A 23,814-nucleotide genomic window follows, 5' to 3' on the forward strand; every position below is an offset into this window, starting at 1 on the left:
ATATATGAAATAGAATAGTAATTGCACAAATATGAACTAGAGCATAAAGTAACTAATGTAATTTGTGATGTCGAACTAAAAGGCGATTGATAATCCACAATATATGACCATTAACAACAAATATGTATGTGCATCTTGTAAACCATTGCGATCTACTTTTGGAATGATGAAATATATAAAATGCCTAAATAAATATAGATAGGTATATAGATACATATAAGAGAGAGTGTCTGCTTCATGGAACTAACAATCTAGTTAAGATACATAGGCAAGACAAATAAGAGGTTTCAGGATATTTATATATTACAGAATATATGGATAAAATTAACAAGGCTATAATAATGAAGAGCCAATGTTTAAATTATAAAAGCTACCTCAATAAGGTTAATTTCCAGGCAGGATGATTATGGCCAGGAAAGGGGAACACCAATTCTGGATGTCCATTCCTTTCCAGGCTACTGTGCAGCAGCAAAGCATAGAGTCAGGAGTTGCCAGTGGAAGAGAAGGGCAGAAATAAGAGCAGCAATATTCTTAGAACATACGACTTGACATACTGGGTCAGACCAAAGGTCTATTAAGTTCAGTATCCTGTTTTCAACAGTGGCCAATCCAAGTCACAACAAGTACCTGGCTTGATGAATGAGGGTTACAAGGTTGAGTGTAGGAAGTGATAAGAAAGGAGAGGTAATGAGGAAATGTTGAGTGAAGTGTGTGTATATATATATAGAGAGAGAGAGAGAAGGAGAGAGAGAGAGAGAGAGAGAGACTTTCCAAAAGCAGCTCAAGGCAATGTACAATAAGCACATTTATACCCAATATGAAACAGAAAATTGTAGGAGTTGTGCAGCTGGGTTTTGTATAAACTGTAGAGGAGATAAATGGTTCCATGGAAGATCTGAGAGGAATGGTTGCATTAGACTAAGCAGGAAGTGATGAGAAAATGGATGTGGGTTTTTGTAGAGTGCTCAAAAATGAAGGAACAGATTTTGGATTTGTTAAAGAGAAATAAATGTCTGTTTTGGCAGTGCTTTGCATGTGGGCAGCAAAGGAAAATATAAATACGAAGATTACTCTATGTTCTGGGCTAAGGAGTCTGGGAGGATGAAATGTTATATCAATCAAGGAAAAATCGTTCTGTGTTTTTTCATTTTCTTTCATTTCAGATTTTTGGGTTTGGTTTTTTTTTTTTTTGTTTTCTGTTAGGTTTAGGTTTTAGCCTGTCCTAAAACCCCAAAATGCATAAAATGAAAATGTTTTTGGATTATTTATTTGAAGGCAACACAAAAAGAAATAACTGTACACCCCTGGCATTAGAAAAAGGATTGGGAGGGGGAAGACAGGAATTTCTATTTTGATCATGTTAAGTTCAAGTTGGTGGAGGGGACATCCATGTGGTGAGGTCAGACAAGCAGGCTGAGATTTGGAACCGGATTCTGGGTGAGAGAGGCATGAGGAGGGTCTAGAACAGGGCCCTGAGGCAACACCAATTGATAATGGGATATTGTTGAAGGATTCATCAGATGACACATTAGAAGTGAGATGAAAAGGTAAGACGAGAACCAAAAAGAGACAATCACAAAACCCAAATGACAAAAATGGTGATTATGTGTACTGAAAGCAGTGGATAGGTCAAGGAAGATGAGAATCAAGTAGAAGCCCCTGATTTTGGCCATGACCAGATCACTGGTGACTTTGGCAAGGGCTTTCTCTGTGAAATGAAAAGGGTGGGAAGTAAGAGGGTTATGCATTCACTTTTAAACAAAATGAAGAAAGAAACACTAATTTCTCATTTAAGAATGATTTTCATTTTGGAAAATAAATGAAAAAAAAATGCAAAAGTCCCCACCCCACCTTTCCCTAAGCCTCCCCATCTCCTCCTCCCCAGACCATTGCTTATACCTTCTGCGAGGTTCTCCAATGTAAAAATGGGCAGGAGAGCTCCCCAGTCACTTCTGCCCTGTTGGCTTAAGGTTTGAAACCAGCCCTGAATCTGGCACTGTGTTTTAGTATGATTGCATGCGATGAGGTTATTTTTCAAATCATTGAACTTTTTACCAAAATGCACTAACTCGGAAATGCACTCATTAATGTGCATTAATAGCAAATAGGCCCCATTAATCTCAATGGGGCTTATTTACTAACACACATTACCACATTATGATAAATAGGCCCCATAATTTGTCCAACTCAGAATTAGCTATTTTGAATTAAGTGTTTTTGTCTACTCGGAATATTTAAGGATTAATATATTTTTTTATTATTAAAGGGACAAAAAGGAGAAAATGGAAGACCAGGTGTTCCAGGGCAAAAGGTATGAAATGCACATATAAAAAATTTAAATAATTAGCACTTGCAGATACTTCTTGTTTCAGCAGCATATGTGCTAAACCATTTATCTTCCTTTTACAGTATATTTGCTTTCTTCACTGTATTAATTGTACCTTATTTTGCTGAATCTTAGAAATCACTGATGAGATACTATGAATAAGTGGCTAGATTTTTTATATCTCCGAATTTGCAAGGAAAATGCCAGATTGGTAACTGATAAAACTATTTATCCTACTGAATTAGAAAGATCTCTCTATTTCTTTCTCACTGGGACTGATTCACCCAAATTCTTTTTGTGATTAGTGATTATTCTAAGTCCTCTGGGACTGCTATACTCAAATGTAACTCACCTTGAGCCACCAATAAAAAGACACAAGCTAAATGCAAACATAAATAAATGCATCTTCTGCAAAAAATATTTGAAGAAGCTTTTGGAACACGGAAGGCATTAATACTTCATTATACCTTCCACTCTCTCCACAAATCTGTCACAAACACCTATTCACTGAGGGGGTACATTTTCAAAAGCTTTACATGCACAAACTTGGAAATTATGACAGTGACTTTCAAATGGGTGTGCGGGTGCACATATACACATGAGTATCAGTGCACGGCCAGAGACAATAACATTCGTGCACATTCACATGCATGTTATGAAACAGTCTAGGCATGCATATTATGTATGTGCCTAATTTTAGGTTTGTGCATGCCCAGCAGCGTAAGTCAGGTTTGGGCTGCATAAGTAAAGGAATTTTATAACAGGCACACAGTTTCACCAGTTTGTCCATTAGTTCATCCAGTTTAGAGCTAGATCCTCCAAACCCCCCCCCCCCCCCCCCGCCAGGTTCTTTAGCCTGCACGCCCCTCAGTTACCTCAGACTCCTTAAACCCCTCACATATGTCTGGAAATAGTTTTATTGACTTGCCCCTCCTCCATAGTAGAAGTAAAGTTATGCGCGGTGGATCTGGGAGCACGCCAAGGCACATAGGTACTTGCCCACATATCTCTTACACATCGGGACTTGTGCGTGCATGTGGGCATCTTAAAATTGGGTGGGAGCGTGCATGTCTTACAATGCGTGCACTTCTCCTGGTTTTGGCATGCACCCGGCTTTTAAAATTCACCATTATGTGTGTGAGTAGAATGTACATGCACCAGTGGTATTGTTGAAAAAGTGTGTATGTACTAGAAGTGTCATGCACAAATATTAAAGGCAAAAGGGGTAATTTAGGGATGCTCTGGGGCAGGGTTTGGAAGTTTGCATATATGTTGCTATTTTATAAGTGGCATATGCACATACATTACCAAACTTGTTCATATGCTATTACACCTGCTAATTGACTTGTGCAATTGACATCACACTTCTCTTTTGTCTGTAGGTTTTGGGTGGGAGATCTGAATGAACTGGTGGGGGTTCAGGGTGAAGCACTAGAGGGACTGTGTGAATTGGTGAAAGTTTTGGTGTACTGGTAAAGGTGGCCATGAGTTGGTGATTACAAGCTGATTCCATACCTGCTTCTATGTATAAGTGATGCTTATTACATGCATAAAAGATGTGTGCATACTTTTACAAAATACATAGAGAAAGTGGGGTTTTTCCCATTATTTGTTTTATTGATTTTCAAAAATTATAACAGCAATTTAAATATAAGTTGAAATTACACAAAAAAAAGAGACAAAGCTGACATAAAGAAAAAGATACCATAATACACTTCATCTACCAACTAATCATAATCAGCTTTAAACCTTACTTTATATAATCAATAGTAATATAGTACTAACACCATAAGACTAGAGAGTGGCTTTAAGTTAACTACAGGGAGTCACAATCCAAGTAAAAACTCAAAGAAAAAGCTTAGCATAAAATTTCCTGCACTATATATATATACTTTCTTAGTTAGGTAATGGGGACGAAGTGACTCTCTACCTGGGTAACATCAAGCTAGGTGGAGAGAACATTGCCCAAATCTCATCTTGGAGTGAGTTTCCTCACTCCGAAGGTCATCAAATCTTCACAAGAGACCACTGTTCTGTTCGTACGTGTCACGTAGAATGTCAAAGTAGCCCCTAACCCCCTACACTCATACCTAAACCCCACCTCGAGTTACTAGGTGGGCCTACCATAGGGATACAAATACCGACCTATGGGGATGACATCATGGCTAGTCTCTCTCTCTCTCTCTCTCTCTCTCTCTCTCTCTCTCTCTCTCTCTCTCTCTCTCTCACTCACTCAGTTCACCTCAAAAAGGCCTTACGGGAAACATCGCAAAAGGCAATGAAACCTTACTACAGCCTAACACAAAGAGGTGTTGTTAAAATTGGCATTATGGCTGTGCAATAGCTATTTGTAGACAAGCTAACCCAGCCCACTCTCTGCCCCTAACTCCTCCTATTTTCTGAATTTGCATCGCACCATACGATATGGTGCTATCGCATGCAATAAGCCCTTAACGCATGCGAAAACGCCTTATCGCATTTTGATAAATGACCCCCTTAGCTAGATAAGCTATCCAGCTAACATGGATATGCAGAATTGTCTAGATAACTTATCCGCTAAGTCTGATCGGCCCATAGGGCTATTCTAAAGTTAGCCAAATAAACAACCATAAGATAGTTGGACATATTCAATGGTACAGCTGAGCCACTAAATATATGGGCTAAGTTAGCTGGATACGTTTATCCTCCTAACTAGCTGAGCCACACAGCAGCTGAATATGGAACTCATATAGAAAAAAATTGTGTGCGGAGAAGTTACTGATTGTTGAGAACATCAAAAGGGTGGGGGTGTAAAAAATAATGAGAAATATTAAAAATCTCAAGCTAAAATATATTAACATTAAATTTATATACACCGATAATAAACTGAAAATAGCAGTAGAAGCACAAAAGCTGCAGAAACATAAATAGAAAGAGAAGATATCAAAATAAAATATTTAAACAGAACCCAAAATAATTCTACAGGGAACTGGGGAAGATCATGAGTGCAGTTAGAACTCCACAGACTAAAGCTGAAACAAAAGCATTTCAGGGAACTTTATATGAGAAATCTGTAGAGTGTAACAGAAAAGCCAATTAGTTAGTCAGCCTTTGGGAGAATATGTAAAGGTTGGACATGAAAACTAATGGAATGGCCTGAAGTAATAAGAAGAGAACTGGAAGCTGGGTTAAAAAATAAGCCTCAAACTGGAAGAGCACTGGCCTTCATGGGGTACCCCATTTTTAGCTCAGTTGATATCTTTACACCAAGATCTGGCAAACTGAAAAAAATTGGTTGATCAGACTTTCAGAATTAATACTGCCATGGTAAATAACAGAAAATATACTTCTCTTTCTCAAGTGAGATTCAAGCAACATTCCCAAAAAATATTGGCCAGAAACAATCTTATTTTCAGTCTACAAGCCATTTACTGCAATAGATTCAGATAAAATATATGAGCATAGAGATTTTAGTTCAAATATTTTATTACAAGAATATTAAACAAGAATGATAATACAAGCAAGATATACAAAAAGGCAAAAACGAATATACAAAACAGAAAATACAAAAAGCCAAACATAGTAAAAATACAAAAATACAAAAAACATAAGGCCGCTCTAGTAGAGTGCCATAGAGCAATGAGAAAACAAAACATTAAGTAGTGCATCAGCTCGATTTATCAAAAGAATCAAAATACTCATCAAGAGTTTTCCACATCTGAGACCACAAAGCAAGACGAGGACTCTTAACGCGACAGCTTTTTCACATTTACAGTAAAGACAGACTGAATTCTACCAAAAATGCTCATTAAGTAGTTCACTGTGTTTCCAGAATGACAAAATTAAATGAATGGTAACAGTAAGGAAAAAGTCTAATAATTTATGGTGAAGATGTGGAAGAGGAAACAGCAAGGCCGCCCCCCAGAGAATAACTATACAATAAGTGAGGGGGCAGCAAGGTGTAAAACCTGGGAAATAATTTCCCAAACCCACATCATGGGACAAAAATATAATATATGAGATAATGTGGCCTTTGGAGAATAACAGGATCAACAAGTATGTGAGGACATTATACCTGCCCAAAAGAGTTTCTAGGGAGTCCACACAGGCCTTTGAGAGACAAAAAAAGAGGATTGAGTCAAACTGGAAGACAGTGAAACACACAAAGAAAACACTAAAAAGACTACCGATCCACAGCATCAGAAGTACAGTCAGTTTCCGAGATCCATAAACTCTGTAGCCCAATTGAAGCAGGAAAAAGAGAATCCGTGAGAGATTTATAAATCTGAGAGGCCAAATGACCTAAGGGACCAAAATCCCAGTAATGCACATTCAGTTTAGGAAAATCAGAGAAATAAAACTTGGAAAGCAGAGAAGGCATTAGACACTCATAAAGTTGTAATCAAGCATAAAACTGAGATTTAGGTAAGGAATAAACATCCCTCAAGTTGGAGAAAGAAGGGAGTGTATTTCCACAGAGAAGAGTAGTAAGAAACCAAATATCACAAGCTTGCTAACTCCTCCAGTTGATAATAGCACCACAATAAGAATGTGTGAGTGGAACCATAAAGGTGCCAATAGCAAAAAATGCCAGGTGGGAGAGGAGGAGGACACCAAGCAATAAAATTATGAAAAAGCCCAGTTGATGGAGTTGAAAATGGGATTGGATTTAACAGAGCGAAGGGGAGACATCGCTAAAACAACTCCTAAGAGAAATAGAGAGAGCAACTCTCGTTCTATATGCACCCACCGAGGAAAGTAGGAAAGTAGATCAGAGAGCCAGTGATATCTCTGCTGCAAAATGAATGCCTGATGGTAGCTATAAAAATCCAGAAAATTAACCCCTACATGACTCTTGTCTGCTTTCAACTTGGAAAGTGCAATACAAGGAGATTTTTGTTGCCAAAAAAAAAATGAAAAAGCAAGTGATCCACTTGCTTATAAAAATCTCCTGAAAGAAAATGGGAATCATGGAAAATACAAAATGTAAGCATGGAGCCAACACCATATTAATTGTATCTAGATGCCACCACTAGGTTAAGTGAAGGGGAGACCATTGTAATATGGAATCACATAACATTTACAAAAGGGAAATCTCACAGTGAGAGGGCAACTCCGCAAAAAATTGAACGCCGTGATATTTAAGACCCTGATATATTGTATGAAATGGATAGGTAGACATATCCACTTGGGCCCCAGAAGAGTTTTAAAAAAAGTAACTCAGTTTTATGCCAGTTGACTCAATATTTGGAAAAAGAAGAATAATCAGAAATAATGGAGAACAATTGCGGGAGGGAAGAAAAAGGATTAGTAATAAATAACAAAGCACCATCAGCATAAGCCAAGAGCTTATACATGTCAGAGCCAAGTTCAACACCTTCAATAGTAGGATCATTCTATATAGCCAATAATAGGGGTTCCAAAGCAGGCTTGAAAAGGAAGGGAGACAAAGGGCAACCCTGTCTGGTACTTCTATGCAATTCAAAATGAGGGGAAATCCTATTGTTAAGATACAGAAAGGCTGAGGGGTGGTTATATAGAAGATGAATCCAAGCAAGGAAGGAGGGACCAAAGCCATACCTGACTCTATTTTAAACTCCAAATTTTCATTTTATTATTCACTTAATTTAACATTCACATAAAACCCTTAAAACATCATTCACTCATACCACATTCATACCACATAATGTAATATTGCACCTATCCCTTACCCCTTAAAATACATACATTTCATATTACATACATGTAATTTTTTCAACAATTTCACATAATTTGCTAACATTTATTTAAATAAATCTTTTTTCAAAATGATGAAGCTCCCAAAGCGTCCAACACTACTTCCTTACACAATTCCCTTTCCTCTCAAAATTAATGAAGCTCCCATGTAATTCTTGAAACAGTTTCACATAATTTGCTAACATTTATTTAAATAAATCTTTTTTTCAAACTAATGAAACTACCGAAGCATCCCACACTGCTTCCTTTCACAGTTCCCTTTTCTCTCGAAGTTAATGAAGCTCCCGACGAGAGACTCTCGTTTCACCACGAATGGTTTCCTCAGAGGATCACTATTAAACCGTTATTTCTTCTTTAGCATCACAGGGAACATCTATAATATTCTTGGCTTTTCTTTACCTACTGTCTATTACAAAATGCAAAACATGAAAAAAATCACAAATATTAAAAACATCTCAATAATATTTTACACACTAAATATTTTCACAAACGACTTTACCCAGTCACCATCGCTATGTAACAGGAATATTTAATTCTATATTTAATTTTTATCTGAAATCTGGAACTTTATTTAAAAAGAAATTGACGATGCTAATGTATAATTTGTTCCCAGAATGAATGTTCTGTATTTTTCTTTCCGGAGCAACTTAAATCCTTCATTAACTCCAGGAGTATATTGAATACTTCTCCAGGGATTAGGTCCTTCTAGATCCATGATATAAGTTAATTGATCTCATGTTAAACCTGTTTCTTTGTATTTTTATTTCTTTAATCTCCAATTTTTATATCCCCTGTATGTTAATTGAATTTTCTTTTGGGAAAATGACTTATTAATAGGATTTAATTTTCCTGCAACGTATTTCAATTCTCTTTTTCTGATAAGCCTTTTTTGTTTTCTGAAGTAAGGTAATGTCTTGCTTTAATATTTTGAAACTAATAAAAATAAATTACAAAAAAAAAACAAAAAAAACCAGCCTCAATCTTAGTTTTGTTCCAGACATTACCTGGCATTATTCAATACTGGAATCCAGAAACACACTCAAAAATAATACAGATTCAATTAGGATCTTGAAGAGCAGCTGGATCAAGCAGCCATCTTGGTCGCTGCTCAAGAGTGCCCTGAGCATAGATATTTTATTAAAATCATGGCTGTAAAACAGAAGGACAATAATAGAAGGGCATATGGAACCAAGAATCAGTTGATGCTGGATAAAGCCATCATGACCAGCTGTAAGACAGGTCAAAACTTCAGTGTAGAATGGATAGACTATAAAAAGCTTTTTATAGCATCCCACACTCTACGATGATAATTGCTTGAAATATACAGAGTGAATCCTGGATTGCTTGAGTACATCGTTTACCTTGAAAATGTGGCATACTACACTCTACCTGAATTATGAAAAATGGACAATATGTCATTGCTAATATAAAGATTTAGCTAGCATATTTCAGGGAAATTCCTTGTCACCAATCTTGTTTTGCCTGCAATCAGAGACCAAGGAATTAAACTTAAAGATAAAGAAACAGTCCCAATTCTACTGGATGCCACTGGCCTGATGAAAAAGAACTTCCCGGTGCATCTAGAAACATTGCCTGTGCATATAACACTTTATAAATTCCAAAAGGAAACTCTCTTTGGCTCAATGCAAGTATTAAGAAGGGCATTAGTAGTGACTGTAAGAGAGTGAGATCATATTTAACATACGAATTAACTCATTTGGAGACATTACCCCTCAAAAACTATGGTGATAAGAGGATAATTGAAATGAAAGATACGAAAATACATTTTTTTAGAGAAAGAGCTGAAGGCAACCTTATTGGGAATTGGGAAATGTTTTTACATAGAAATTTGGGTAAATCGAGACCCATCTAATCTAGTGTATGTGTGGTGTGTGTGAGTGTGTGTGTGTGAGAGAGAGACAGTGTGAGGGAGAGCTGAAACATTTATTAAAGTGCTATCATAAAGCCATTATCTCTTTCAATAGTACTATGAAATTTAAATTATTGCATTGCTTTTTCAATTACATTTGGCATCCAAACTCCTCAGATTGCCTCTTAGCTTAAATTTGAACAATATACAAATATTACATGCCTTCTAAAGAATGACATTTGAAAATGGAAAGTGAACGTTTTACTAAATAAAAACTGAAATTTAAGTAGCCATTGAAAACTATATAATTATATAACTAAACAGGAAATAGAGGTACTAAAATCAGAGACGGGAGATATGAAAAAATGTTGTCAAAATTTGGTGAAAGACAATTTATATTTCCTAAGAAAATTGGAAAATCTGGAAAATAATCAGCGGAATAAAAACTTAAGAGTAATAAATTTCCTTAAGAAATTAACGGTTTCACCAAACGAGATGTGGCTAAAGTTTGCTGTAGAAGTCTTAAAAATACCACAAGCCACACTGCCTCCTTTATCGAAGATCTATTATCTCCCTTCTAAGAAAAAGATTCCTATAGAAGGTAGAGAAATGCAACAGCTATCACCATTGAATATATCTGAGATTCTGGAAACATCCATTGAAGAAGTTGCCCAACCATCTACACTTTTAATTTCTTTTCTATTGGATTCTGACCGAGATTGGGTCCTCAGAATGTATTTCAGAAATCAGTGGCAAATGTTTCTTGGCATGAATGTCCAAATATTTCTGGACTTAGCCAAAGAAACACAACAAAGGAGGAAGCAGTTTCTTTAATTAAGACCTAGAGTGTTACAGCTTGGAGCACTATTCTTTCTCAAGTTTCCTTGTAAGTGTGTCATCAAAGATTTGACATATACTTTTTTCCAGCCTGATCAGTTGTGTAAATTTCTTACTGATAGATTACCTACTGTACCGGAAGCGAGCCCTAGACTAGAGTCTGCAACCTAAATATGTGAATTCTGTTCTCTAGAAATAGTAACCATTTCATCCCTAGTGCTTTCATAAACGGTGATATCTGATTTTTGTTCTATTTCCTTTTTAAAGATGTCTTCTGGGTAGGGTCTCCCCGCATAATTGGGGACTATGGGAATTATGACATTATGTGTTACTTTGTATGGTATGTTTGGTGGATTATTTGTAGTCATAATTATGTTTTCTTTCAATTGTATATGTTTGTATCATTGAAAAATGCACAATAAATAGAAAATAAAAAAAAAGAAAACTATATAATTGAGTCGATTCTACAAGTCATAGCACATAAGCTATATTGTTAAATTTATATGATAAATTAATTCTTATTTTTAATTTCTAAAGGCACTAGATGGTTTAAATGGACCCAGAGGAGAGGTAAGTGTTCTCAGTATTTCTTATTATTTTCAATACAGTAAATATTGATGCTTATGAATTGGACACAGTGGGTGGAATTTTAAAAAGCTTTACCCAGCTAATTGTAGTAGTTAGGAAAATCTAACCAGATAAAAATCTCCTCTCTGACTGGATAAATCTGTGTGCACACAATTGCAAGGTGCACATATTTATGGGGAGATTTATCAACCTGTGATAGGGCTATAACACGTGATAAACAAAATGGTTTTGAAGCAAAACCCACCCCTAGTTCAATTAGCTGCTTTGCAAGCATAAAAACGCATAATGCATGCAAAGCAGCTAATGCATAATAAATTGAATGCAAATAAAATAACATAACTGATTTAGAAAATTTTCAGCCACATTATTTTAGCTACACCTTTTCTGAAAACATTATTCTAGCACGGGAACAACAGGACTCTAATGCAGGTCACAATGCTCCCATGCTAGAATTAAAGGGTCATGCGGCCTGACATGAACTCCCCCAAAAGTGTAAAAAAAATCACCACAGATCTTACTAGACCTCCTGCCTACATCAGGGCTGAAGGCATGGGGATTACTATCCTTAATCAATAAGTCTTGATGCTTTTGATGCAACTGCAGCATTGCTCTTGCTTTGACGGCAAGGGCTGGAAAGGGGAATTGAATTCAGCAACAACCAATGAAGGCCCCGACTTTTGTGGTCTGGGGTACTGGTAAGCATAAGGGTATGGGGATTACTACCTTTAACCAATAAGCCTTGATGCTTTTGACACAATTGCAACATCAGTCTCTGCTTTGACAGCAGAGGGGAACAAGGGGAAGTGAATTCAGACAACCAACGGTGGGCCCTTACTTTTACAGTCTGGGGTACTGTTATGCAGACATTAGGAGTAAAGCAAAGGACTGCTTCTACAGCCAAGTCCAAAAACAAAGCCCATCAAGCAGCATTGTCTGAATTTTCAAGAGGGCTTCTCACGCAGTAACTTTGTTGCTAGCAGTAATTTTTTATAGATTTCACAGTTGCTTGATTTTGATTGTAAATATTACTATCCTTATCATAAGACTTGGGGATAACTGCACAGAATGGCAGTTACTACCCTTAAGAGAAACATGGAGGTAACCTGCATGGTGCAGCAGATACTACCATAAGTGCAAGATGATGCATATAGGGAAAAATAACCCATGATAAAGTTACACAATGTTAGGTTCCATATTAGGAGCTACCACCCAAGAAAGAGATCTAGGCATCATAGTGGATAACACATTGAAATCGTCGGTTCAGTGTGCTTCGGCAGTCAAAAAAGCAAACAGAATGTTGGCAATTATTAGAAAGGGAATGGTGAATAAAACGGAAAATGTCATAATGCCTCTGTATCACTCCATGGTGAGACCGCACCTTGAATACTGTGTACAATTCTGGTCGCTGCATCTCAAAAAAGATATACTTGAGAGAGAGAGAGCGAGAGAGAGCCTTCCTATAGTGCCTATGCCCTAGACAGGTATTTTAACCCCTATGGGAGGGCCACCTACTAACTCGGGGTGGGGATTAGGTATGAGCGTCGGGGGTTGGGGGCCACTTTCGCATTCCACATGAGACCTACGGAAAGAACAGTGGTCTCTGGTGAAGATTTGCTGGCCGTCGGAGTGAGGAAACTCATTCCAAGAAGAGATTTGGGCTACGTTCTCTCCACCTAGCTTGTTGTTGCCCAGGTAGAGTGTCCATCAAGCTAGGTGGAGAGAACGTAGCCCAAATCTCTTCTTGGAGTGAGTTTCCTCACTCCGACGGCCAGCAAATCTTCACTAGAGACCACTGTTCTTTCCGTAGGTCTCATGTGGAATGTGAAAGTGGCCCCCAACCCCCGACGCTCATACCTAATCCCCACCCCGAGTTAGTAGGTGGCCCTCCCATAGGGGTTAAAATACCTGTCTAGGGCATAGGCACTATAGGAAGTCTGTCTCTCTCTCTCTCTCTCTCTCTCTCTCGCTCTCTCTCTCTCTCTCTCATCTATCTCTCTACTTCTCTCTCTCTCCTCTCTCTTCTCTCTCTCTCTCTCTCTCTCTCTCTCTCTCTCAATAATCCTTTACTGGCCTGTATCGCAAATTTGAGGGTTGTAGTTATTAGCCGCGATAGCAGCCGCTCTAACACTGCAGCTGTTTCGCTGCACACGATAAACTGGTTCCTGCTTTGCATATGCTCCACCCCCTGAATACTAAATCGCGTTGACAGCTGTGAACGCGAATTTATCGCACGCGGTAAACTGCTTTGCAAATGAGGCCCTTAGTGTGTTTAAAAAAGGATTGGATAAGTTCTTGGAGGAGACCTGTGATGGAGTAGAATAGCACGTCATCACAATAAAAGTCGCTGAGCTGAAGAAATAAATGCTCACGTTGAACATTGTGAGGAAAGAAGTTTCGCTGTTTCCCTGTTTCCCCTGAAGAAGGAGCATTCTCTGAAATGCTGTGGTGTCGGGCGTTTAAGACAGTGTTAAGAGAAATTTATGAAACATGAATCAATGTGAAGCTCAGAACCTTTGGATCAGCATGAAGTTACTTAACAGATAAGTGTATATTAGGGATGTGAATCGTTTTTGAACGATTAAAATTATCGTCAGATAATTTTAAAAATCGTCCAAAATCGTTAGAGTGCACGATACAATACAAATGCCCCCGATTTATCATCAGGGGCATTTGTATTGTATCGTTAAAGAGGGCACGGGAATTATTTGGGGGAGGGCGGGAAAACCGGCACACCTAAACAACCCTAAACCCACCCCGACCCTTTAAAACCAATTCCTTACCCTCCCCCACCCTCCTGAACCCCCCCAAAATGTTGTTACCTGGTGGTCCAGTGGGGGGGGACCCGGCGTGATCTCCCACTCTTGGGCCATCGGCGCCATTTTGGCTGCCACTAATTAAAATGGTGCCGATGGCCCGATAAAAAAAAACCCCACCCGACCCTTTAAATCGACCCTCCACCCTTCCGACCCTTTTTTTTTAAGTGAGGCCCGCGCCGCTAAAAAAAAAAAACCCACCCGACCCTTTAAATCGACCCCCCCAAAACCTTTTAAAATTACCTGGTGGTCCAGAGGGGCCTCGGGGAGAGATCCAGGGGGGCCTTGGGGAGAGGAGAGATCCAGGGGGGCCTCGGGAAGAGATTTCCCGTTCCCAGGCATCAGCTGTTCTAAAAATAAAATGGCGCCAATGCACCTTTGCCCTTACCATGTGACAGGGTATCCGTGCCATTGGCCGGCCCCTGTCACATGGTAGGAGCACTGGCTGGCCGGCGCCATCTTTAAAGATGGCACCGGCCACCTCTACTCTTCAACACCGGCCAGCCAGTGCTCCTACCATGTGAAGATCTAAACTTTGTTCAATGGGGCCATTGAGCTAGGTGATTTGTCAGCTGTCTTAGCAGAGACTTCTGTCTCATTGAGCCCAGAAACTAGGACTTCTATATCTCCCATTATTGAGACTGTTCTAAGCCCAGGACTTCTCCAATCATGGACTCTGTGAGACCTACAACTTCTGATTGGGAGGCAGAAGATCAATGGGGAATCTCAAAGGGTTTGAGTCAATCTGTGCTTATAAAGCCGGTTGTAATATCTTTAAAGAGTTTATGGTCAGCCATTGTAAGATTGGAGATAAATTTGACATCCAAAATGGATAAAATGTTGTCCTCTGTTGATTCATTGTCAGTCACTTCAAATATTCATATTCAATGTATAAGAAAACAAGAAAGGAAATTGGGACAAGCTGAAGCATCAATTAAGAATTTTTCTTAATTTAACTTGATTTTTATTAAGAACAATTAGGTGATCCATTTTAAGTTGGAAAACGTAGAAAATCATTCTAGAAGATTATTATGCTTGGCTGGCTGTGGGGACAGCCCTGTCACTGGCCGCATTCACCTGGCATAATCCCGAGTCTCAACGTGGCAATGATGCTGCCACCTTCTGCCTCTCTCCAACTCACTGGGCTATGAAGGCCCCATGGCGGGAAAGCCCAGTGGCGATGCCTCCCAATGATGTCACACAGCTAGGAATATAAACCCCAGCCACGCTCCTCTACTTGCATTGCAGTGTATATTGCTTCTTCTTTTCTAAGAAATTTATGCCCTCAGAAACGAATTATATCATTGAGGACAGAGAACTAGCAGTGAAGCTAGCCCTGGATATGTGGCACCAACTCCTGGAGGGAGATAGGTACCCTGTCACTATCTTCATGGATCACAAAAACTTGCTGTATCTTCAGCAAGCCCAGTGATTAAATCCTCACCAGCCCCGATGGTCTCTATTTTTTAACTACTTTGACTTTGAACTCTGGTACCAACAGGCAGAGAAGAACCAGTGGGCTGAGGCCCTTTCATGATCCTTCAAGACAGAAGACTCCACTGAACTTCCTTGCCATGTCTTTGATCCAGCAAAAATTGTGATCACTGCTGCAGTACCTGTCCCACTGGGAAAGACAGTGGTCCCCAAACACATGAGGGAGAAAATACTTAAATGGACCCATGATTCTCACCTGGCAGGTCACCCTGGAGTTGCCAAAACAATGGAACTGCTTCTTCACTACTATTGGTGGCCTCAAGTAAAGCACAATTTGTGCCAGTACATGGAGTCCTGCCCCAATTGTGCAATTAATAATTGTTCCCATGTTCACCCTTGGGGGCTGTTTCAGCCATTGCCAGCCCTCAAAAAATCCTGGACCCATGTGGCCATGGACTTTATCATCAACTTCCCCCTTCTAATGGCTGTATCTCCATCTGGGTCGTGGTAGACCAGTTCTCAAAAATGGCTCAATTTATGCCACTCCCCATATTTCCTTCAGCTCTGGAACTGGCTAGTCTCTATTTTTTTTTTTTATAATTTAATCTTTATTAAGCATTTTCACTTAGTAAAGACAATATTCACATTTTTGTACATAATCAGGAAATTTAGTAGACAACTTAAAACACAAATAAGGAATAATATTCTATTCCAAAACATAAAATATTTTTTTCTTCTCACTAAATACAAATACTTAACAAAGCACAACCAATATTAACCTAAGAGAGAGCGTTGCCTATTTTGAATTATTTATCAACCTTTTCTTCTACTGATACTGTTTTACTAGAATTAACTTCACTTTTATCCTTCAAAAATAATTCAAGGTGTGAAGGTTCCGTAAACACATACTTTTTCCCTTGAAAATTAATAAAACATTTACTGGGATATTTCAAATAGAAGGTTGCTCCTATTTCTATAATTTTATTTTTCAAGGAAAGAAACTTCTTTCTCCTTGCCTGGGTAGGCTTGGATACATCAGGAAATACATATACCTTCTGCTCGCAGAATAACATATCTTTATTTTTAAAGAACTTGTCAAGAATGAACTCTTTATCCTTTTCTAAAACAAAAGAGACAAACAATGTTGCCCTTTTATTTATCAAATCTAATGAATCTTCAAAAAATGTAGATACACCTGGTGTATTCTCCTCCTCTCCCCCAGGTGCATTACCTATTTGGGCTGGGAAGTAATATATTTTTGATATCAAAGGTATCTCTTCGCATACTAAATTTTCCCTAACATATTTAGAAAACATTTCATAAGGTGACATTAATCTCGTAATAGGGAAATTTACGAAACCTAAGTTTTTTACTCTAATGAAATTTTCTATGTTCTCTAAATTAGCATGCAAAACCATATTGTCAGAAATATGATTTTCCAACATTTTTACATTTTGTAACTCTGATGTAATACTATCAACTAGAACCTCAACATCTTTTAATCTTGTCTCTTGTTCTTGTATAAGAGACCTATTCCCATTTACAATTGTAGTAAAGGATGAATTAATCTGTGTCACATTTGAATCTAACTTTATCAACATCCTCCATAGATCACCCAGGGTTACTTTAGATTCGTCCATGGTAGTAAGCCGTGGACTATCTAATTTAATCGTTAGAGTTCCTTCACCTGCTTTCTGCTGTTCCAGCTCCAAGCAAGGAGGTGTTGCAATTTTTGGTGACTCAGAATACACTCCATAGCCACTTACGTTTGCAGCTTCTCTATCGACGGAAGTACTTCCTGATGTTCCTCCTGGGGGCTGTAAAGGTATAGGTCCCATGCCAAGACTTAGGGAGGCATCCAAAGAGTCTCCCTCACTGTCCTTTAGTGGCATATTACCTCTGCTTACGTGAGCATCTCCGGCTCCACAAAAAACCGGACCGGACCGGACCGGTTTTTTGTGGAGCCGGAGATGAAGTCACAAACTTAGCTTTTCTTTTACGCCCCATAAGTTAACAAGAAATCAAAAGCGATCTGTAGGCGATTGAAGTTGATCTAAGCCGTGCACGCCCCTTTGGCGTGTGCAGCTTAGGCAGGTGCCGCGGCAGCGGTGCGCCGCAAATCCGCAGGCTTTTACCCTTGTGGTCTCTGGCTGATGATGGCAGTGTCGGAGGAGTCCCACAGCTGTTAGCTGGATGAAAATCAGTCTCTACTCTGGCGAGCCAGGCAGGTTGGTGGCAGCCTCTCTCTCACCACAATCACCGGTCCCACTCTAACCTCGGCACCGCGGGCTTTTACTGTTGCGGTCTCTGGCTGATGATGTCAGCATTGGAGGAGTCCCACAGCTGTTAGCTGGATGAAAATCAGTCTGTACTCCGGTGAGCCAGGCAGGTTGGTGGCAGCCTCTCTCTCACCATAATCGCTGGTCCCCTAGTCTCTATTTTCTGCATATCTTTTGCCTTCAAAGCTTACCAGAACATATATTTTCTGATCAAGGAGTGCAGTTTATGACTGAATTCTGGAGAAACCTGTGCAAAAGGTTTGGAATTTCACTGGATCTATTTAGTTTTTGAGTACTTGCCAGGTACTTGTAGCCTAGATTGGCCACTGATGGAAACAGGATGCTGGGCTTGATGGACCCTTGGTCTGACCCAGTATGGCAATTTCTTAAATTCTTACTACCCACAAAGTAATGAACAGCAGAAAGAATGAATCAAACCCTCAAGGGACTCCTAAGGGCCTATGTAAATGAAAAGCAGGATTTTTGGGCTGCTCTCCTCCTGTGGGCAGAATTCTGCCACAATAATTGCATTGCATACTCAATGGGGTCATCTCCCTTTCAGATCCTGTATGGCTGGCATGCTTGGGTTCCCATTCCTATACCAGTAACAGTACCATGTCCCACAGCTGACCCAGGACCTCGGGAAATTGTGGCAAAAGACTCACCAGCTCTCAACTTCTGAAAAGAACAAAAAGGATGCTGACAAAACTCCGGCTGGCACCTCTCAGACCCAGGGACATAGTATTGCTTAATACCCACAATTCATGATTAAAAAGTCCCTCCACCAAGTTTGCACCTCACTTCATCGGCCCATTTCCCATCACTCAACAGATTGAACCAATGGCATATCAACTAAAGCTGCCACACCATGTTGCATGTATCTCTCCTCAAATCTATACTTCCATTTTGGCCCCCATAGCTCCTCCTAGACAAAGAGAGGTGAGAAAAGAGGAGGACACAAAAGTATGAGGTTCAGTAGATCCTCAATGCTAAGCGTATTCGAATTAGCTCCATTACCTCATTGCCTGGAAAGGTTATGGGCCTGAAGAAAATTTGTGGATAGCAGCATCAGATGTCTAGGCATCCCACCTCACCAGAGAGTTCCTCCACTTGTTTCCATGCAAGCCTAAACCTAGGACCTTGAGGAGGGGGCTTAGGTAAGGGGATATTTAAACCCTTGATCAGCCCTGTAACTGGCTTCACTCACCTGGCACACCACCAAGCCTCGACGTGGCAAGGATGCATTTGCCTCCCTCTGACCCACTAGCACCAGCTCCTAGGTATGCATGAGTACTGCCCATTAGGCTATGAAGGTCCCAGATGGTGGCTATTAATGTCACGCGGCAGGGTATGTAAACCCCAGCCTCTCTTTGCCTCAGCAACAGGTCCTCCTGTGTTACAGTTCATGTTGCTATTTCCCTTGTGCCTTTTGTTTGGTCTTGCCTCCTTTGTCCAGCCTCCTTGTTCATTTTCCTGTCTTTCTGTTCCTTTGCCATGTCTTCCTTACTGTACTCTTCCTGACCTTCCTAGTTGTTGCCTAGCCCTGTTCTGTTTGTGTCTTGGTCCCCCATGTCTTGTTTTGTCTGTCTGTCTCTACCTGACTTCTGGTTCTGACACTGGCCTCAGACTCTGACTAGTCTATTGGACTGCTCCCTGCCCTAACTCCAGCTTTGACCTCAACACTGTTTGCTTGCCACCTGCCTCAATCTTGGCCTGGATCTCAATACTTCTTTTCTTGCTGTCTGCCCTAATCTCTTCCTGCTACTTGACTTCATCTGACCACTCTACACAGGACTTCTACCTATGTACTGCCGGCCCCTGGAACCCAAAGGCTCAATCTGCTGGGAACAGGGACTGGACAAAAGAACCAGTCCTAATAGGAGTGAGCCCACCAGCTGAAAGCATGGGCCTAGTAGGTTCACCTGCTAGACTGTGCCAACCCCGAAACAGTCCAAGGGCTCACATCCATGACAAACATTTCCTCTTTGTTTCCTTAATTTCCCCCAAAGTTCTCTAATATCACCTCTTGAGATGCTAAAAGACTTTTATACTGAATTGTTAAAATTACCTAAAGAGTCTGTTCCTCGAGTAGCTAAGGCACACTATTTGCCAGTTTGGGAAGGGAGACAGTCAGCTTTTGTGATCTAGAGATGTCTAATTTAGATCTTACAGGTTTCTTAGAACAGACATTTGATGAAATTAAGGAGAGAGCTACTTTATTGGTTAGTTATGTATTGGAATCGAATAAACAATGCACTCTAAAACCAGTTTTTCGTTTAAATGATAAGAGGTTTCCTGATGTTGCCAAGGAAATACAACAAAAAAGAAAAACTTCAATATAGACAAAGAGTCCTTGATCTGGGTGCTATGTTTCCATTATAGTTTCCTGGTAAATTTTCAGTGAAATTTAATGGAGTCCAATATGTTTTCTTTGATCCTGTAAAATTTTAGAAGGTTTTCTACAGACTATAACACCTCTTAGGCATTGACAAAATGAATTTTGTCCTCAAAAGATCATGCCTCAATAAATTGGTTAGTCTATAAAGTGCCATCTGTCTCTTGTTATTTTTCCTCTTAGGAAAGCTGTACCATAAGATATGGTTAATCCTAGTCATTTTGATTGATATTATATTTGTCTTGTTTCCTGTTTTTTTTTTCTTCTTTTTTTCTCTCTCGTGGTTCAATTTAAGAATGTTTATTTTGGATTTGTTATATGTGCGATTATTCCACGTTTCTTCTTTATATGTTGCCTTGTAAACATCCTTTATTTTTCCTTCTCTCAGTTTTTGAGCATGTTTATTTTTGTAAAACAGAATAAAGAATAAATAATATTTGTTTCCATGTTCCTGCTCACTAGCACAACCAATAAGATGTAAAAGGCCCAGTTTAAAAGCATTTCAGGCAAGTAATAGACAATTTCTTTGCAATTCTTTTTGATTTTTTACAAAACCAAAATGAAAACAATCACATTTTGTGCAAAATCACAAATAAAATCAAAACTGATTTATTTTTTTGTTCTAAATCTAAAACAAAACCACAAGGCATTTGCCCATCTCTTTGATGAGATCTACCAGATCTCTCCCTGAAGAAATAATCTAGTTAGATACACAGAAGCCCTCCTCATCTCTATGACTGACCACATCATCCTAGGCTTAGACAAAGGACAAGCCTTCCTTCTGATACTACTCGACCTTTCGTCTGCATTTGATACGGTTAATCACTCCCTTCTCATCAACCAACTAACAGCCATAGGTATCTCAGGCACTGCCCTATCATGGTTCAGAACCTTCCTCAGCAACAGAGGATATAAGGTTAAGATTCATAATAAAGAATCCTCTCTTCACCCCGCGTCAGTAGGAGTCCCTCAGGGCTCATCCCTGTCTCCTACCTTGTTCAACATTTATCTGTTACCCTTATGTAAACTTCTCACCGACCTCAATCTCAAACACTTCCTCTATGCAGACGATATCCAGGTCTTGATCCCCATCGAAGAGTCACTCGCAAAAACTCTGTCTCACTGGGAAACCTGCCTCCAAAATATCAAACAGCTTCTCACAAGTCTCAACCTGATACTAAATTCATCAAAAACGGAACTTCTACTCATCACACCAGAAAACAGCTCCCTCACACTCACCCATCCTACCGTACCAAATACTACACAAGTAAGAGACCTAGGAGTTCTAATTGACAATCACCTAAAACTGAAAGCCAACATTAACAAAACCACCAGAGACTGCTTTTATAAGCTCCAAGTGTTGAAAAGAATACGACCTCTCTTCCACACACATGACTTTAGAACGATTCTACAATCAATCATTTTCGCAAAGCTGGACTATTGTAACACCATCATGCTAGGTCTCCCCGCATCACACACCAAACCATTGCAAATGGTCCAAAATGCCTCCGCCCGTATACTCACTAACACCAGGAGAAGAGAACACATAACCCCTATCCTGATGGACCTTCATTGGCTGCCCATACACTTCAGAATAATCTACAAGGCCATTCTCACCATTTTCAAAAACATCCATCAATTAGCTCCAATCGATCTCCATATCCCCCTCCGATTACTCCACTCTACAAGACCGACAAGAGATGCTTACAAAGGTTCACTTCAAGTACCTCCAGCCAAAACTACCAGACACATCACGCTTAGAGATCGGGCATTCTCCACAGCCGGTCCAACTTTATGGAACTCCATTCCCCCGGATCTTAGAATGGAACCCAGCATCTCAACATTCAAGAAAAAACTCAAGACGTGGCTGTTCACGCAGGCATTTCCTAACTCCAACATTATTTAATCTCCCATCAATCAACACGCTTCGCTAGTAATAACGTTAATAAATGTTATTTATTCAATGCTATCTATACTTATATATAATTATCTGATCTTCATTTTCCTTCTCACTCCAAGTTATTGATTTCCTTGTTATATGTAACTGCTTTTTCTGCACTATTGTTCAAATTGTAAAGTTTTATTATTATTACACCCCTGTTTCTTGTGAACCAGCATGATGGGACTATCGTCCTGAATGTTGGTATATAAAAAAACTTAAATAAAAAATAAATAAATAAACAGCAAGTGACTCATTGAGTTAATTATAGTGCATTCTAGGGGTATGTATTCATTTGCAACGTATTGGCAATCTGCAACGTATATGCCATATTCATTGTATTTGTTGTATTTGTGGAGGTCACGAAACGTATGGTGAACCCCCATGAATACAACGTATCACTAACGAATAAACCCCCACCCTCCTGACCCCCCCCAGCGGGGGTCCTGGAGCGATCTCCTGCACTTGGGCTGTCAGCTGCCGGTATTCAAAATGGCACCGATAGCCTTTGCCCTTACTATTTATTTATTTAGCATTTTTATATACCGAAATTCTTGTAGCAAAGTATGTCACATGCCCCTGTCATATGCTCCTACCATGTGACAGGGGCCGACCAATGGCACCGGTAGCCCCTGTGACATAGTAAGGGCAAAGGCTATCGGCGCCATTTTGAATACCGGCAGCCAACAGCCCGAGTGCAGGAGATCGCTCCAGGACCCCCGCTGGACCACCAGGGACTTTTGGAGGGGGGGGGGGTCCAGGAGGGTGGGGGGTTGTAGTTAATTAAATTTAAAGGGTTGGGATGGGGTTTTTTTTGGGAAACAAATACATATGTAACTAATGAATGGATTGGGGTCCCCCGAGAACGGATGCAATGGATTTGGGTCCAGATGAATACGAATACCGAATGGGGCAAATCCATACCTGCTGCACATCCCTAGTGCATTCTTACATTATTAAATATAACATGAAGTACTTTTCTTTCATCTGTAAGTTGAAAAGTACATTAACAATAATTTTTTTAATGGAATTGAGAAAGTTCTACAATGACTCACAAGTTGTCAGAAAGATTTTTAACAAAATGTATGAGTTTGTTCAATAAGAGCTGTCACACACTTAAAAGTGAATTTTTAAAGCCCGAAGCATCCCAAAACATGCAGAAGCCGGGTCAGTGCGTGCCGAGCAGATTTTAAAAGCCACCTGGAAATGTGCATACTTGCCGCTATGCACACAAATGAAAAGTTCAAAAAAGGGGTGGGATGTGGGCGGGATCTGGGTGGGGCATGGGCATTCCAGGATTATAATTTGAAATTAGCACATAAATACTTATGCACACAGGCAAGTGCCAGGATCCCCTGCTGCGTAACTTTACTTCTGCTATGGAGGATGTGTAAATTATAAAACAAAGATAGACAGATCGGCAAGGTTGGGGCTATCAGGAGAGAAGGGAGGCTTGGAAATCCTATTCCTTACCTGGGCAAACTGGGAACGAACTGGGAAAACTGGTAATGGCATCGACATGCATGTCTTCTAAAATTCCCCCACTTATGCAGTAGAAGTGGCACGTCCACTTAAAATTATGCGCATATGTGCATGCAGTCAGGCTATTTTGTAACAC

At 39.7% G+C, this 23,814-nt stretch overlaps 1 protein-coding gene across 2 annotated transcripts in view; it reads left to right on the top strand.

The window, feature by feature from the left end:
• LOC115087934 (collagen alpha-1(XXI) chain-like) overlaps nucleotides 1–23,814 on the top strand; it is a 454,903-nt gene that overhangs the window by 376,748 nt on the left and 54,341 nt on the right. For both annotated transcript variants that reach the window (XM_029595690.1, XM_029595691.1), the window contains exons 24-25: nucleotides 2,267–2,311; nucleotides 11,286–11,318. In XM_029595690.1, coding sequence (XP_029451550.1) covers nucleotides 2,267–2,311; nucleotides 11,286–11,318 — 78 coding nt within the window. The remainder of the gene's footprint in view (nucleotides 1–2,266; nucleotides 2,312–11,285; nucleotides 11,319–23,814) is intronic.

This window comes from Rhinatrema bivittatum, chromosome 3 (genome assembly GCF_901001135.1).
Source record: "Rhinatrema bivittatum chromosome 3, aRhiBiv1.1, whole genome shotgun sequence".
NCBI classification, from domain to species: Eukaryota; Metazoa; Chordata; class Amphibia; order Gymnophiona; family Rhinatrematidae; genus Rhinatrema; species Rhinatrema bivittatum.